This window comes from Chlorocebus sabaeus, chromosome 12 (genome assembly GCF_047675955.1).
Source record: "Chlorocebus sabaeus isolate Y175 chromosome 12, mChlSab1.0.hap1, whole genome shotgun sequence".
NCBI lineage: Eukaryota > Metazoa > Chordata > Mammalia > Primates > Cercopithecidae > Chlorocebus > Chlorocebus sabaeus.
This window is the reverse complement of record NC_132915.1, coordinates 50,519,504-50,536,645: the sequence shown is the minus strand read 5'-3', so window position 1 is coordinate 50,536,645 and position 17,142 is coordinate 50,519,504. Positions and strand designations below refer to the sequence as shown.

At 35.8% G+C, this 17,142-nt stretch overlaps 2 protein-coding genes across 2 annotated transcripts; both read left to right on the top strand.

Annotated features, from left to right (window-relative positions):
* The first annotated feature begins 7,105 nt into the window (after positions 1–7,105).
* LOC140713059 (interferon alpha-14) lies at positions 7,106–8,846 on the top strand. The gene has a single exon (XM_073022180.1). It carries the CDS (start codon positions 7,912–7,914, stop codon positions 8,479–8,481), a length of 570 nt encoding a protein of 189 aa, XP_072878281.1. The 5' UTR covers positions 7,106–7,911; the 3' UTR covers positions 8,482–8,846.
* Positions 8,847–15,601: 6,755 nt separating this feature from the next.
* LOC140713058 (interferon alpha-4-like) lies at positions 15,602–16,586 on the top strand. The gene has a single exon (XM_073022179.1). It carries the CDS (start codon positions 15,648–15,650, stop codon positions 16,215–16,217), a length of 570 nt encoding a protein of 189 aa, XP_072878280.1. The 5' UTR covers positions 15,602–15,647; the 3' UTR covers positions 16,218–16,586.
* Positions 16,587–17,142: the final 556 nt, after the last annotated feature.

Sequence of the window (17,142 nt, the reverse complement as noted above, 5' to 3'; positions counted from 1 at the left end):
CTTGGCTTTGCTTCCAGTCTTCCTGCCAGGTGACTCATGAGCTGCAGAGGTCAATACCCATTGAAGCCCAATCCAGCACAACCATGGTAAACGGAGACAACCCCTGTCCTTCTGAATGGAGGCACAGATGCAATTCTGCATTCTTACCAGCTCTTTGGGTGCAGAATCTCATCTGTGCCTCTATTCAGAAGCTTCCAAGTTCTAATTCCACTAGAAGAGACTGCAGAAGGGACAGGGCTCTCTCATTTTTTTAAGCAACCGAAAGTGCACATCATGAACTTAAAGACAGACCTCAGGAGACTGAACAATTCCAACAGGAGCCCTAAGTCAACTGTTCAAATCATTGTGATCAGGAGAGAAGCCTGAAGTGAATGCTGACAGCACATGTTCTCTAACAGAGATGTGGCCAACATCAGTGTCCCCAGCATGGGTGGTCTTGATGCTCTCTCAACTTGAAAGAATTGGAAGGGGCAAGAGTTACTCCAGTGCCAGCTGCAAACTTCTACTTCCTCCCTAGAGCCCAGCAAGTCATCCCAGTGCAGGAATCTCATGAATTTTGGTCATGATGGAGACTTTGTTCAAAACAAAACAAAATGAAACAATACCTTAACAGAGCAGAGATAGGCAGGTGTTTGAGTACATTTACTAGCAAGAGAGGGAGGGGACAGAGCCTTCCCATGAGGACAGGTATTATTAATGTCGACATTGCAAGAACACAATTTCTAATGAAGCAAAGACCTTTGCAAAAGTCAACCTTGACTTGTTCCTGATCTTAAAGGAAAAGCTTTCCATTTTTCACCATTGACTACAATGTTAGCTGTGGGATTTTTATATATGGCCTTTATCATTTTGGGTAATTTGCTTCTATTCAACTTCATTGAGTGTTTTTATCATAAAAGGGGATTGAATTTTGTCAAATGCTTTTCCTTCATCTGTTGAGATAATCATGCATTTTTTTCGTCATTAATTAATGCAGTGTGATACATAGATTGATTTTTCATGTATTGAGCTTTGTACTCCAGAACTAAGTCCCACTTGGTCATAGTGTATAATCATTTTAATGTGCTATAGAATTTGGTTTGCTTGTGTTCTGTTGTGGATTTTTGCATCAATATTCAACAGGGATTTTAGTCTATGGTTTTCATTTCTTATAGTATCTTAGTCTGGCTTTGATTTCAGAGTAATGACAGCCTTATCAAATGATATTGGAAATCTGCCTTCCTCTTCAGTGTTTTGGAAGAAATTGAGAGGAATTAGTGATACTTTTAAAAATGGTGGGTAGAGTTCTGCAGTGAAGCCACATGATCATGGGCCTTTTTGTTGGCAGGGGTGGGTAAGTTTTTGTATATTAATTAAATCTCCTCACAAGTAATAAGTTGGTTCAAATGTTTTATTTCTTCATGAATTAGTATGTTTCTAAGAATTAATCAATTTCTTCTAGGTCATATAATTTGTTGGTGTTTAATTGTTTATAGGACTCTTTTGTGAGCCTTAACGTTTTTGAGAGGTGACAACGTGCTAGCAGCCCTTGCTCTCGGCGCCTCAGCATCCACTCTGGTGGCACTTGAGGAGCCCTTCAGCCCGCCACTGCACTGCGGGAGCCCCTCTCTGGGCTGGCCAAGGCCAGAGCCAGCTCCCTTTACTTGCCAGGAGGTGTGGAGGGAGAGGCGTGGGCGGGAACCAAGGCTGCACAAAGTGCTCGCAGTCCAGCGCGAGTTCTGGTGGGCACGGGGAGCAGGGGTGGCATGGGCTGCACTGCCAGCCCAGGGCAGTGAGGGGCTTAGCACCCCGGCCGGCAGCTGTGGAGGTTGCACCTGGTCCCCCAGCACTGCCTGGCGGCATGCACCCTGCTCCAATTCTAGCTGGGCCTCAGCTGCCTCCCCACTGGGCAGGGCTCAGGACCTGCAATCCGCCATGCCCCAGCCTCCCCCCACCACCGTGGGCTCCTGTGCCCCCTGAGCCTCCCCGACCAGTACCGCTCCGTGTGCTGCAGCACCCAGTCCCATCAACCACCCAAGGGCTGAGGAGTGCAGGCATGAGGCCAGGGACTGGAGGGCAGCTCTGCCTACAGCTCTGGTACAGGATCCACTGGGTGAAGCCAGCTGGGCTCCTGGATCTAGTGGGGACTTGGAGAACTCTTATGTCTGGCTAAGGGATTGTGGATGCACTAATCAGTTCTCTGTGTCTAGCTGAAGGTTTGTAAATACACCAATCAGTACTCTGTATCTAGCTAATCTAGTGGGGAGTTGGAGAACTTTTCTGTCTAGCACTCTGTCTCTAGCTAAAGGATTGTAAACGCACCAATCAGCATTCTGTGTCTAGCTCAGGGATTGTAAATGCACCAATCAGCACTCTGTCGAAATGGACCAATCAGCTCTCTGTAAAACGAACCAATCAGCTCTCTGTAAAATAGACCAATCAGCTCACTGTAAAATGGAACAATCAGCAGGATGTGGGCCAGATAAGGGAATAAAAGCAGGCTGCTGGCTCCAACCAACTGCAACCAGCTGGCATCCTCTTGCGAACTGTGGAAGCTTTATTCTTTTGCTCTTTATAATAAATCTTGCTGCTGCTCACTGTTTGGGTCCATACTGCCTTTATGAGCTGTTAACACTTATGAGCTGTTAACACTCTTGAAGCCAGCCAGACCACGAACCCACCAGGAAGAAGGAACAACTTCAGATGTGCTGCATTGAAGAGCTGTAACACTCACTGCGAAGGTCTGCATTTTCACTCCTGTCAGTGAAACCACGAACCCACCACAAGGAAGAAGCTCCAGCTACATCTGAATATCTGAAGGAACAGACTCCGGACACACCATCTTTAAGAAATGTAACACTCACTGCGAGGGTCCGTGGCTTCATTCTTGAAGTCACCGAGACAACCCACCAATTCTGGACACATTTTGTGCCATGAGTTGTAGTCTCTTCTCTTGAATTTCTAATTTTTGTTATTTGAGTTATGTCTCTTTTTTCATAATCTAGTTAAGGGTTTGTAAATTTTTTCAAAAATCGAACTCAATTTTGTTAATTCTTTTCTGTTTTTCCATGCTCTATTTCATTAACTTTGCTCAAGTCTTTATTATTTTCTTCCTTCTCTTAGCTTTGGGTTTAGTTTGTTGTTCTTTTTCTACTTAGAGTTTAAAGTTAGGTTGTTGATTGAATCTCTTCTATTTGTTTTTATAGTTGTAAAAGTGTGTGCTTTACAGCTGTAAATTTTCCACTTAGTACTAGTTTCACTAGATCATGTATATTTTGGAATGTTTTGTTTAAATTTTCATTTATCTTAATATATGTTTTAATTTCCTTTTTAAATTTGTGATCCTTGTATTTTTATCACATTTAGATATACATGTGTTTTCTTTCTGTTCCTGTGCATTGGGATGCGAAATCAGACCACTTTTACTTTCTAAAAAAAAAGTGAAATGAAGAAAGATCGATCTGGTCTTGTGAATGCTATATGGAAACATTGTACATTTCATTTGTTTTGTCATGCTCACCTCCCTTCATTAATATAAAATTGAATATGTAAAGGAAAAGAACCTGGGGTAGAAAAACAAATTTGCACAGTAAAACGCCACATGAAGAGAGGTTATACATAATTTCTCAGTAGAATCTCAAGTGAACAAAGAAAAAAAATGCTGCTTTCCCAGTGTTGGATAGACTAAGAAAAATAGCTTGCTCAGAAATAATATTCTTAGGATGTGATCATTAGAAGGAACTCTAAAATCTAATAAAAATGATTGGATAAACTAGTAAAAGTTATCAATTTTTGCAAAATACATTTCTGAACAGAATACTCATCTATTAAACTTTTGTGCCAATTTCAAAACTTTGCACATTTTAATTGTTTAATTATACGAAGAGTTTATTTTAATCTTCAAAATAAGGGATAATAACATTTATTTGATTTATAAAAATCTGATTCTCCTGTGGAATTAGTGAGGTCCTCAAGGAGATAAGGCAGGCCCTATATGGCGGTACTATCAGTATACCGAAACTTGTTTGGCATTTTCTGTTTATTCTTAAACTCTCTCAAACTCCTGATAATTTGCCCATTTTCTAATCATATTATTTTTTTTTTTGCTCTTGAGATGTTTGAGTTCCTTGTGTATTCTGGATACTAACTCCCTGTTGGAATTAAATGGGATTAACTCCTGATCCCATATTAATCAAGCTACACTTTGTCACTTTAGAACAGAGGGTGTCACTAGAGATGTGAAACCTCAGGATTCTGAGGTGAGGTGGTACTGTGAAAAGGATGAAAATCATATTGGTTTTGTAATTTAAATTCCCACACCCATTATACCCGAATATAACTTGGATTTGCACTACGAATATTTGCACCAACTGAAATAATCATACCTAGTAAGAAAATAAGGTATGTTTTCCAAAAACATGTCCCTTTGAAAACATGGAAATCTAGATGACCTGTTGTTTAGTGATAACTTTAGATAAAATACCAAAAGTATGATTCATTTTAAAAAATGATACATTGGATTTTATTAGAATTAAAACTTCTGCTTTGCAAAAGACACTGTTGTGAGAATTTGAAAAGCCACATACTGGGAGAATATATTTGCAAAGACATCTGATAAATGGCCATTATCCAAAATATACAAATAATAGATATACATATAAAATGGAGTACAATTGACACATTAAAAAAAATGATATCCTGTCATTTGAAACAACATGGATGGAACTGGAAGTCATTGTGTTAAGTGAAATAAGCCAGGCATAGAAAGACAAACTTCACATGTTCTCACTTACTTGTAGGAGCTAAAAATTAAAACAATTGAACTCATGGAAATAGTGAGTAGAAGGGTAGTTACCAGAGTCTGAGAAGGGTAGTGGAGGAGGAAAGAGGGAAAGGTTAAGGGATACAAAAATACTGTTATATAGAAAGAATAAGATCAAGTTTGATAGCATAACATTGTTACTACAGTCAACAATAATTTATTGCACATTTAAAGATAACTAAAAGAGTATAATTACATTATTTGTAACACAAAGAAAGGATAAAAGCTTGAGGTGATTTACTCATTTACCCTGATGAAATTATTACTCATTGTATGCCTGTACCAAAACATCTCATATATCCCTTAAATATATACTTCTACTATATACCCACAAAAATTAAAAATTAAAAAACATATATATGTGTGTGTGTATATATATATGTGTGTGTATATATATTCAAAGAATACTTAAAACTCAGCAATAAGAAAACAAACAACCCAATTAGAAATTATGAAAAACCTCTGAATATACTCCTAACCAAACTAGATACAAAGATGGAAAATAACATATGAAAATATGCTCAGCATCATACACTACTAGGGAATTGCACATTAAAATAATAATGAGATACCACTACATACGTATTAGAATGGCTAAAATCCAAAACATTGACAACACACACATTAAGTTGGGAGAAGTGTCCTTTGAGATAATCAATTCCCTTGTTTCTTCTAAGAGACATGATAAGAAAAACATTGACCTCTTGAGTTTATGTATACATTAAGGGAGAGCTTGGGAAATAACACTTAACCATTATGTGGAGAGTATACTGTAGTCTTTTAAATTTGCCTTTTTTTAATGCACAAACTCATGCGGTTGGTGTGTGTCCCATGACTCTCTGTGAAGGCTGTATTCAGCAAAACAAAAACACACCCTTGATCAGGAATGATTACTTTTCTTCTAGCCCATGATCATTTGCTGCCTTTGATCTACATCCGTTCCACTTTCTTGCTTCTTTTCTTCTCCATTCCTTAATCTCTACCTTGGCTGGGCTGAATGTGGGTAAGTTGCTTTTTGTCCTTGTTTTTTTCCCATTAATATATTGCTTCCTTTTTATATTTTTATCACATTTAGATATACATTCGTTTTGGGGTTTCTTTTGTCCCACTTCTTTAGGATGCAAAAAGTGGACAACTTTTGTTTTCAATAAAAATGAAAATGAAAATGAGAAATAAAGGTTTCTGGTGTCCTGCATGTAAAACAATTGTACAACACATTTATGTTATCACGTTTACATCCTATTATGGACATTCACGACAAAAAGGGTTTCCTTTAGTTTGATAAAAATGAACTAGAATTGGAACATCTGCAGGTCCTTTGGAAATTTAAATTTTAGTGCCAAAAAATTTGTTTAATCAAATTAATGTTTTTTTCTTAACTACATATACTGATTCAGTATGATATTGCTCCCAACGGTGTAAAAGTTATTTCTGAGAGTGGAAACAAATCTCAGGTATTTTGGTGATTGGTATCACTCTAAAACTCAACTCTATCTGACAAAACCTTATTACTTAGTACTTTTTTCTTTTCCAGTGGGTTTTCTTGTGTGTCACATGAAAAGCACTGACATTGAGTTCATGGAAGATACACACAAGGTATATAAGATCAGCGTTACACACCTATGTCAAATGGGTGCTGTGATTGGAGGAATTTCCAAGGTTTACTAGATGTCAAAGTCATATCATCTCAGGCGGCCTCTGTATACAAATGGGCTGTCAGCAGCCATCCTATGAATGTTGCTTATGTTTAATCCTTAGCATTTCTGACTGTGTTGTGGGCTTTAAGAATTAAATGCAAATACCTTGTATTTTATTATTTAATTCTACTAAAGGTGTTCAAATACATCAATAATTATGTCAAGCACTGAAGAGAAAAAATCTAGACAATATTTGGATGAATATCTAGCAGCTAGTGAAGTTAAACACTTTCTTTCTTTTTTTTTTTTTTTTTTTGAGACGGAGTCTCGCTCTGTCACCCAGGCTGGAGTGCAGTGGCCAGATCTCAGCTCACTGCAAGCTCCGCCTCCCGGGTTTACACCATTCTCCTGCCTCAGCCTCCTGGGTAGCCGGGACTACAGGCGCCCGCCACCACGCCCGGCTAACATTTTCTAACATGAAGGAAAATTAAAAGGTAAATAGACTAAAAGAAAATGTTAAAAAATTAAATTTTAATAGTCTTTAGCAGTTTTAAATGTTTTTAAGTATTTTATTGTATTAGGTATTATTATGTGTTTTTATAATTTGTTAATTTGCTGATGTAATTGAACACATTACATTTTATATAGGTAAATAAATCACTTTAAAGACACAAACAAATTGAGTTAAATGCCCATGGGTTTTACATTTAACTATTAACTTTTAGCTTAAAAATTTCATTTGGTCTTTCTTTTCTTTTCTTTTCTTTTCTTTTCTTTTCTTTTCTTTTTTTGAGATGGAGTCTCACTCTGTCGCCTAGGTTGCAGTGCAATGTTGCAATCTCGGCTCACTGCAACCTCTGCCTCCCGGGTTTAAGCAATTCTCCTGCTCCAGCCTCCCGAGTAGCTAGGATTACAAGCACCTGCCACCATGCCCAACTAATTTTTGTATTTTTAGTAGAGATGGGGTTTCACCATGGTGGCCAGGCAGGTCTCGAACTCCTGACCTCGTGATCCACCTGCCTTGGCCTCACAAAGTGCTGGAATTATAAGTGTGAGCCACTGGACCCAGCCCATTTGGTCATTCTTAACACTAAGTTGAATTAAAAGATTAAACTTTACACTCCTTATAAATAGATATGTAGATTACCTAAACAAATATATGGTGTGTCCCTGTTATTAAAACTTAATGGGACTTTGAATTAGAAAGAAATTTCTAAAAAGCCTATGGGGCAGGGAAACAGGAGGTAATAATGAAAATAAAAGTGGTTGAGAAACTGCTCTATACCCGTGTAGACATGACACAAAGGAAAGCCAAAAGAGAAGTAGAAAGAAACATGAAGACGTTCAGAAAATGGAAGCTAGTATGTTCCCTATTTAAAACCTATGCACAGAGCAAGGTCTTCAGAAAACTTATAGCCCAGGGTTCAGGGTTACTCCTCATCAACCAGCCCAGCAGCATCTTCAGGATTCCCAATGGCATTGCCCTTTGCTTTAATGATGGCCCTGCTGGTGCTTAGCTACAAGTCAAGCTGCTCTCTGGGCTGTAATCCGTCTCAAACCCACAGCATGAATAACAGGAGGACTTTAATGCTCATGGCACAAATGAGGAGAATCTCTCCTTTTTCATGCCTGAAGGACAGAAATGACTTTGAATTTCCCCAGGAGGAGTTTGATGGCAACCAGTTCCAGAAGGCTCAAGCCATCTCTGTCCTCCATGAGATGATCCAGCAGATCTTCAATCTCTTCAGCACAAAGGACTCATCTGCTGCTTGGGATGAGACCCTCCTAGACAAATTCTACATTGAACTTTTCCAGCAACTGAATGACCTGGAAGCCTGTGTGATACAGGAGGCTGGGGTGGAAGAGACTCCACTGATGAATGAGGACTCCATCCTGGCTGTGAAGAAATACTTCCAAAGAATCACTCTCTATCTGATGGAGAAGAAATACAGCCCTTGTGCCTGGGAGGTTGTCAGAGCAGAAATCATGAGATCCCTCTCTTTTTCAACAAACTTGCAAAAAAGATTAAGGAGGAAGGATTGAAAACTGATTAAAAATGGAAATGATCCTCATTGACTGATACATCATCTCACACTTTCATGAGTTCTTCCATTTCAAAGACTCATTTCTCCTATAACCACCACGAGTTGAATCAAAATTTTCAAATGTTTTCAGGAGTGTAAAGAAGCATCGTGTTTACCTGTGCAGGCACTAGCCCTTTACAGATGACCATGCTGATGTCTCTGTTCATCTGTTTATTTAAATATTTATTTATTTAACTATTTTAAATATTTAAATTGTTTTTTATGTAATATCATGTGTACTTTTACATTGTGGTTAATGTAGTAATATATGTTCTTCATATTTAGCCAATATATTAATTTCCATTTTCACTAAATTTTTACCATACAAAATTTCTTGTGTTTGTTTATTCTTTAAGATAAAATGCCAAGCCTGACTGTACAACCTGACTTAAAAATAGATGATTTAATTAAGCTACCTATCATAATTTTGTTGAAGATAGAAAAATACATTTTTCCATACCAGGTTATATGTTGCCATACCTTGTTATATGTTCATGATATAAACATGAACATAAAAACTACAGTTCCTGTTCTCTTGTATCTTTGACTTTTGTCCAGAAAGAAATCTACAAATAATAATAATACTGAATTAATATCAGTTATGCTAACTGCTGTATTCTGAGGAAGTAAAAAAGCAATGAATTCCTCTTAGCAGAAGGTAGATTGAGACATGTCTGGAATTAAAAGAAGAGATATTCTCTATAAACTGACTTTCAAACATGTAATTGAAAATGTACATTGCTAGCCAGATATATGAGTTTGCAGTTTCCAAGGAATACGATATCTGGAAGTTCCTAACTGGCAATGGAAAGGCCAAAAATGAAGGCTGTCATTTGGGGAGCAAGTGGAGAGGGAAAAAGGGACTTCAACTGGATTCTGAGGACCTTCCATGATTTTAAAGTAGGGGAACAGAAGAGACACAAAGAAAACAGAGGTGAAATACCTTAACAGCAGAAGGACAAGAGGGAATGGTGATAAAAGCATATTTAGAAAATAAATGTACTTAGAAAAAGAATCAACAGACTTACGAAAAATGTGTATTAAAACTGAGCACTACAGCAAGAAAAGAGATGGCAGTGCAGAGCTTACTGAGAGCTGGATTGATAGAATTAATCAGCAGAAGCCATTTTGGGGTAGGTAGAAGAATGAATGAGAAAAGAAAAATCAAGATAACACATATAGAAAATTGTGGGAGATCTGCCTTTGTAAAGGTGGGAAGTAATAAGTTGGACTCCAAAAAAATGTGGATTATCTTTTATCTGCATAGTGTTTCCCTTTTGAAAATATATGTCACTGAATAAATTTCATAAATGTGATTCATTGGTAAATCACATTAATACATTTAATTTTTATATATTTAAAGCATAAAATATAAAATTAACAATAGTAATTAATCATTATTTTGATTAATACTCTGTTAATTGTCAGTAAAAACGGACACATTTCTATCATAAAATAAAATCGGAAACTGGAAAAGAGAATCTCTTTCTCAATACTTTGGGAATGGGGAAAGGATTCCCTGTTTAATAAATGCTACTGGGAAAACTGGAGAGCCGTATGCAGAAAACTGAAACTGGACCCCTTCCTTACACCTTATATAAAAATTAGCTCAAGATGGATTAAATACTTATATAAAACCCAAAACCATAAAAACCCTAGAAGAAACATAGGCAATAGCATTCAGGACATAGGCATGGACAAAGATTATATGATGAAATCACCAAAACCAAGTGCAACAAAAGCTAAAATTGACAAATGGCATCTAATTAAAGAGCTTCTGCACAGGGAAAGAAACTATCTATCATCAGAGTGAACAAGCAGCCTAGAGAATGGGAGAAAATTTTTGCAGTGTACCCATCCGACAAAGGTCTAATATCCAGAATGTACGAAGAACTTAAACAAATTTACCAAAACAAAGAAAGGCCCATCAAAAAGTGGGCAAAGGACATGAACAGACACTTCTTAAAAACAGACATATATGCGGCCAATAAACATGAAAGAAGCTCAACATCACTGATCACTAGAGAAATGAAAATTAAAACCACAGTGAGATACCATCTCATGCCACTCAGAATGGCAATTACTAAAAAGTCAGGAAATAACAGATGCTGGTGAAGCTGTAGAAAAATAGGACAGATTTTTTTTACTTCTTCCAAAAATGCCTTAGTGATTTTGAGAGGGCTTGCATTGTATCTGTGTATTGCTTTGGATAGTTTGAAAATCATAACAATGACAGGCTTCCCAATCCATGATCAGAAATGTCTTTTCATTTCTCTTCCTTAATTTCTTTCAGCAGTGTTTGCTAGTTTTCAATATATAAATCTTTTTCCACTTTGTTTAAGTTTTTTCCTGAGTACTTTACTGTTTTGATGCTATTGCAAATGGGTTTTATTTTTTTACTTTCCTTTTCAGATTTGTCCATTGTTAGCATATAAAAATGCTACTTATTTTTGCATCTTAATTTTATATTCTACAACTTTGCTGAATTCATTTATTAGTTCTAACAGTTTGTATGTGAGTGAGTGTATGTGTGTAAACTTTAGAGTTTTCTACATACACGATCGGGCTATCTGAAAAAAGATTATTTTACTTCTTCCTTTCCAATATGAATGCTTTTTATTTCTTTTTCTTGTTAATTGCTAGATCTACAAATATTATGTTATATAAAAGTGGTAAGAGTGGCCTCCCTGCCTTGTTCCTCATCTTAGAGGAAAAGCTTTCAGTTTCTCACCATTGAATATAATGTTAATTGTGGGATTCTCATATATGGTCTTTATTATGTTGAGCTAACTTCCTTTTATTCCAAGTTTGTTGAATGTTTTTTATCATGAAAGGATATGGAATTTGGTCAATTTCTTTTTCTGTATCTATAGAGATTATTATGTATATTTTTCATTCATTTTGTTAATGTGATGCATTGCATTGATTAATTTTCATATGTTGAAACATTCTTCCAACCGAGTAGTAAATCCCCCTTGCTCATGATGTATAATCCTTTTATTGTGCTGTTGAATTTGGTTTACAAGTATTTTAGTGAGGATTTTTGTATCAATATCTATCGGGGAAATGGATCTGTAGTTTTCTTGCAGTATCCTTGTGTGGCTTTAACATCAGGGAAATGCTCGTCTCATAAAATGAGTTTGAAACTATTCCTTCCTCTTCAATTTTTTGGAAGATTTCGAGAAAGATTGGTGTTAATACCCTAAATGTTGGATAGAATTATCCACTGAAGCCATCCGATTATGTTTTGCTGTTGTTGTTGTTGTTGTTGTTATTGGGAAGTTAGATGACTGATTCGATCTCCTTACTAGTTATAGGTCTAGTCAGATTTTTTGTTTATTCACGATTTGGTCTTGGTAAGTTATTTGTTTCTAGGAATTTATATATTTCTTCCAGGTTAATCAATTTGTTGGAGTATAATTGCTCATAGTAGTCTGTTATAATCATTTTTACTTTATCTATCTATCTATCTATCTATCTATCTATCTATCTATCTATCTATTTATTTAGAGATGGAGTCTCTCTCTGTCGCCCGGGTTGGAGTGCAGAGGCGAGATCTCCACTCACTGCAAGCTCTGCCTCCAGAGTTCAGGCCATCTCCTGTCTCAGCCTCCTGAGTAGCTGAGACTACAGGCACCCGCCACCATGCCTGGCTAATTTCTTTTTGTATTTTTAGTAGAGATGGGGTTTCACTGTGTTAGCTCGGATGGTCTCGATCTCCTGACCTCGTGATCTGCCCGCCTCGGCCTTCCAAAGTGCTGGGATGACAGGCGTAAGCCACCGCGCTCGGCCAATCCTTATTACCTCTATGCCATCAGTTATTATGTGTCCTCTGTTATTTCTCGTTTATATTTGATTTTTCTCTACTTATCTCTTAATACACTTAAGGGTTTGTCAATTTTGTTGATCCTTTCAAAAGACCAACGCTTAGTTCCATTGATTTTTTAATTGCTTTTCTATTCTGTATTTTATTAATTTCTTATTAATAAAATTTCATCTTTCTTAGTTTCTTCCTCTTCCTAGCTGTGTGTTTATTTTTTCTTTTTCTACTTCCTTAACTTGTGAAGTTTGTTCATTAGTTTGAAGCCTTTCTTCTTTTTTAATATAAGCTTTTAAAGCTTTCAGTATCCCCTTTATCTCTGTTTTCACTGCATCACATATGTTTTGGTAAGATGTATTTTCATTTTCATCTGTCTCAAGATATTTTCTAAGTTCCCTTCTGGTCATTCTTTTTTTTTTATTATTATACTTTAAGTTCTAGGGTACATGTGCAAAGCGTGCAGGTTTGTTAAATAGCTATACATGTGCCATGTTGGTTTGCTATACCCATTAACTCATCATTTACATTAGGTATTTCTCCTCTTACAGGTTTATCACATTTAGACATACATTTGTTTTCTTTTTGTTCCCATAAATTAAGATGAAAAATCAGACCACTTTCATTTTCTAGGAAAAGTGAAGTGAGAAATATAAATATATTTGTTGTTGTGAATGCCACATAGAACCACTGTATAGCCCATTTGAAAATTATATTTATATGGTTTCATTGACACTAACCTGAATATGAAAATCAAAGAAATCAAAATATAAACAAATTTTCACAGTAAAACACTACATAAAAATGTATATGCAAAAATTCCCAATACAATCTCAAGTGAAAAAAGAAAAAAACTCTCTCCCCTAGCGTTTTAAAGACTAAGAATAATAACTTGGGCAAACTTGCCCTGTATTCTCAGGGTCTGATAATAAGGATGAGCCCAAAATTCAATACAAACTTGTTGACTGGATAAACTACTAAATTAATGTATAAAATATACGTTTCTGAAATGAAGACTCCTTTATTGTGGAAACCCCGGTGCACATTTCACAATGTAAAATATTTTAATTTTTCAATGATATGAAGAATTTAAATGAATCATTTAAAATAATGAATAATAAAATGTGTTTGTTTCTAAAATTTCTAAATTTCTAAAATGTGGTTATTTTCTAAAATTGATCCATTTCATAATCTCTACCTTTATATAAACAGACTCATTTTCTACTAGTGTCTTCTGAAGATTATCACGTGATTTGAAGCTGAAATTTATAAACGATGGAAAAATGATGTCACAAGTATTTACAGTTCACATACACATTCTGGGGATTTGATCCAGGGAAGGAAAGCTGTAGTATTATCTGGGGGACAGAGGCTATTATTCCCTACTTTTGGGAATAGTAACTTGTCTGATTCCTATAAACTGTGAATAGGAGAGTTTGAATTTAGATATGTGAATCTGTATTTGACAACAGCCTAGTTATTTTCAATTATAACAAAGTAGAGGGCAGATCAGAGATGAAGTCATAAATGGTTAATATAGTGCTGGGCAGAGGATGATATTGTGCTGCTCTTGCAATTGGGATCCCCAGATCTACATGCACCTTAAAAAAACTAGAATCCCAGTAGTTTTAGCAGTAAACTACATGGGCATTATTGACTCTCAGTAAGAGCTGAATGGACATTTTTGTCATTGTCTATTATAATCCCAGCAAATATGGACGTGATGAAGCAAAATAACCTCATTCTTGAACACTTCCTAGTAGAAGAAAAAATGAGAAACTAGTAAAAACTCCACTTACTAAATAGCTGATTTGCTAAAGCAGACCTCATTCCATTTAAGGACTCAGCCTCTATAGGGCTGAGACAAACTAACTTCTTATGCAAAATAAAAAGTTAGAGTCAGAGTTCAGGATGCCTCTGAAAGTTAATTCTTTACATGATGATATTCAATATTTATAAATTTATGAATTTAGAACAAAGATGATCTTTTTTATTCGATAAGAATTGACTTGGATAGGAACTTCTGAAAACCTTTAGGGAATTTGAACTTCGATGAAAAATGCCAAAATGATTTAATTGATAATATTTTCTAAGTCACATATGTCTATTGGAATGATACTTCTTCGAAGGGTACAAAAATTAGTTCTCATAGTATAAACAAGTCTGACATATTACAACAGCTTGTGACCTCCAACAACTCTATCCAACAAAATTTGATTGCTTAATATTCATCTTTCTCACTGGGTTTTGTTGTGTATCACATGAGAAGCACTGATATTGAGTTCATGAAGATACACAAAATAGTTGCAAGATCAGTGTTAAAAACCTATGTCAAATAGATGACTGTGATTGGAGGACTTTTTGTCCATTTTTTTGTTGGGTCTTAAAGTCTTATCACAATATATGGCTTTAACCTGCATAACTTTGGGCTGCCATTGACTGTCTTATGGTTATTACTTATGTTTTCCCCTCAGTTCTTCAGGATGTTTTGTAGACTTTGAGAATTCATTGCAAATACCTTATATTATATGATTTATTTCTACTAAAGTTATACAACACATCAATATGTATGTCAAGTGCTGAAAAGAAAAAAGTGTTGGCAATATCTGGATTGATATTGCAGCTAGTGAAGTTTACAAATTATTTTCTCGTATAAAGCAAAATTCAAAGCTTCATATACTGTGAGAAAAATTTTAAACAACTGGTTCATTTTTTTGGAATTTTGAATGATTAGGTATGTAATTATATTCATATGATTAATGTGTATTTATACAGATTTTTATTTTGCGTATGTAATTTGATACAACAAAATTTACATGAACAAATTACATTAAACGTTATTCTACAATTATAGTTATCAAATTAAGTTAAATGTCAATAGCTTTTAAACTTAGATTTTAGGTTAACTTTTCTGTCATTCTTAACTTTACATTGAATAAAAAGAGCAAACTCTATAGTCTTTATCTGTGAAGTTGAAGTTTACACAGTATACATAAATAGATATGCCAAATCTGTGTTATTAAAATTTTATGAAGATTTCAATTAGAAAAAAATACCATAAAAGGCTTTGAGTGCAGGGGAAAAGTAGGCAATGATGAAAAAAAATGAAAAACATCTTTAAACATATGTAGAGAGTCCATAAAGAAAGCAAAAACAGAGATAGAAAGTAAAACTAGGGCATTTAGAAAATGGAAATTAGTATGTTCACTATTTAAGACCCATGCACAGAGCAACGTCTTCAGAAAACCTAGAGGCCAAGGTTCAAGGTTACCCACCTCAAGTAGCCTAGCAATATTTGCAACATCCCAATGGCCCTGTCCTTTTCTTTACTGATGGCCGTGATGGTGCTCAGCTACAAATCCATCTGCTCTCTGGGCTGTGATCTGCCTCAGACCCACAGCCTGGGTCATAGGAGAGCCTTGATACTCCTGGCACAAATGGGAAGAATCTCTCTTTCCTCCTGCCTGAAGGACAGGCATGACTTTGCATTCCCCCAGGAGTTGTTTGATGGCAACCAGTTCCAGAAGGCTCAAGCCATCTCTGTCCTCCATGAGATGATCCAGCAGACCTTCAACCTCTTCAGCACAAAGGACTCATCTGCTGCTTGGGAACAGAACCTCCTAGAAAAATTTTCCACTGAACTTTACCAGCAACTGAATGACCTGGAAGCCTGTGTGAGACAGGAGGTTGGAGTGGAACAGATTCTGCTGATGAATGAGGACTCCATCCTGGCTGTGAGGAAATACTTCCAAAGAATCACTCTCTATCTGACAGAGAAGAAATACAGCCCTTGTGCCTGGGAGGTTGTCAGAGCAGAAATCATGAGATCCCTCTCTTTTTCAACAAACTTGCAAAGAAGATTAAGGAGGAAGGATTGAAAACTGGTTCAACATGGAAATGATCCTCATTGACTGACATCATGTCATCTCACACTTTTATGAGTTCTTCCATTTCAAAGACTCATTTCTCCTATAACCACCACGAGTTGAATCAGAATTTTCAAATGTTTTCAGGAGTGTAAAGAAACATCATGTTTATCTGTGCAGGCACTAGTCCTTTACAGATGACCATGCTGATGTCTCTGTTCATCTATTTATTTAAATATTTATTTATTTAACTATTTTTAAGATTTAAATTTATTTTTATGTAATATCATGTGTACCTTTACATTGTGGTAAATGTAACAATATATGTTCTTCTTATGTAGCCAATATATTAATTTCTTTTTCATTAAATTTTTACTACACAAAATGTCTTGTGTTTGTTTATTCTTTAAGATAAAACACCAACCCTGACTGTACAGCTTGACTTAAAAATAGATAATTTAATTAAGTTAACTATCAATTTTATTCAAGTTATAGAAAAATATATTTTTCTATACCAGGTTATATGCTGACTTCAGGATATAAACGTGAGCATAAAAAATACAGTCACTGTTCTCTTGTATCTTTGATTTTTGTCAGGAAACAAATCTAAGAACAATAATAATGCGGAGTGAATATCAGTTATGCTGACTGCTGAATTGTGAGGAAGTAAAAAAATAATTAATTCCTCTTAGCAGAAGGTAGATTGAGACATGTCTGGAAATTAAAGCAGAGATATTCTCTGTAAACTGACTTTCAACATGTAATTGAAAAGGTACATTGCCAGTCAGATATATGAGTTTGCAGTTTTCAAGGAATACCATATCTGGAAATTCCTAACTGGCAATGGAAAGGCCAAAAATGAAGGCTGTCATGTGGGGAGCAAGTGGAGAAGGAAAAAAAGACTTAAACTGGATTCTGAGGACCTTCCAACGTTAAA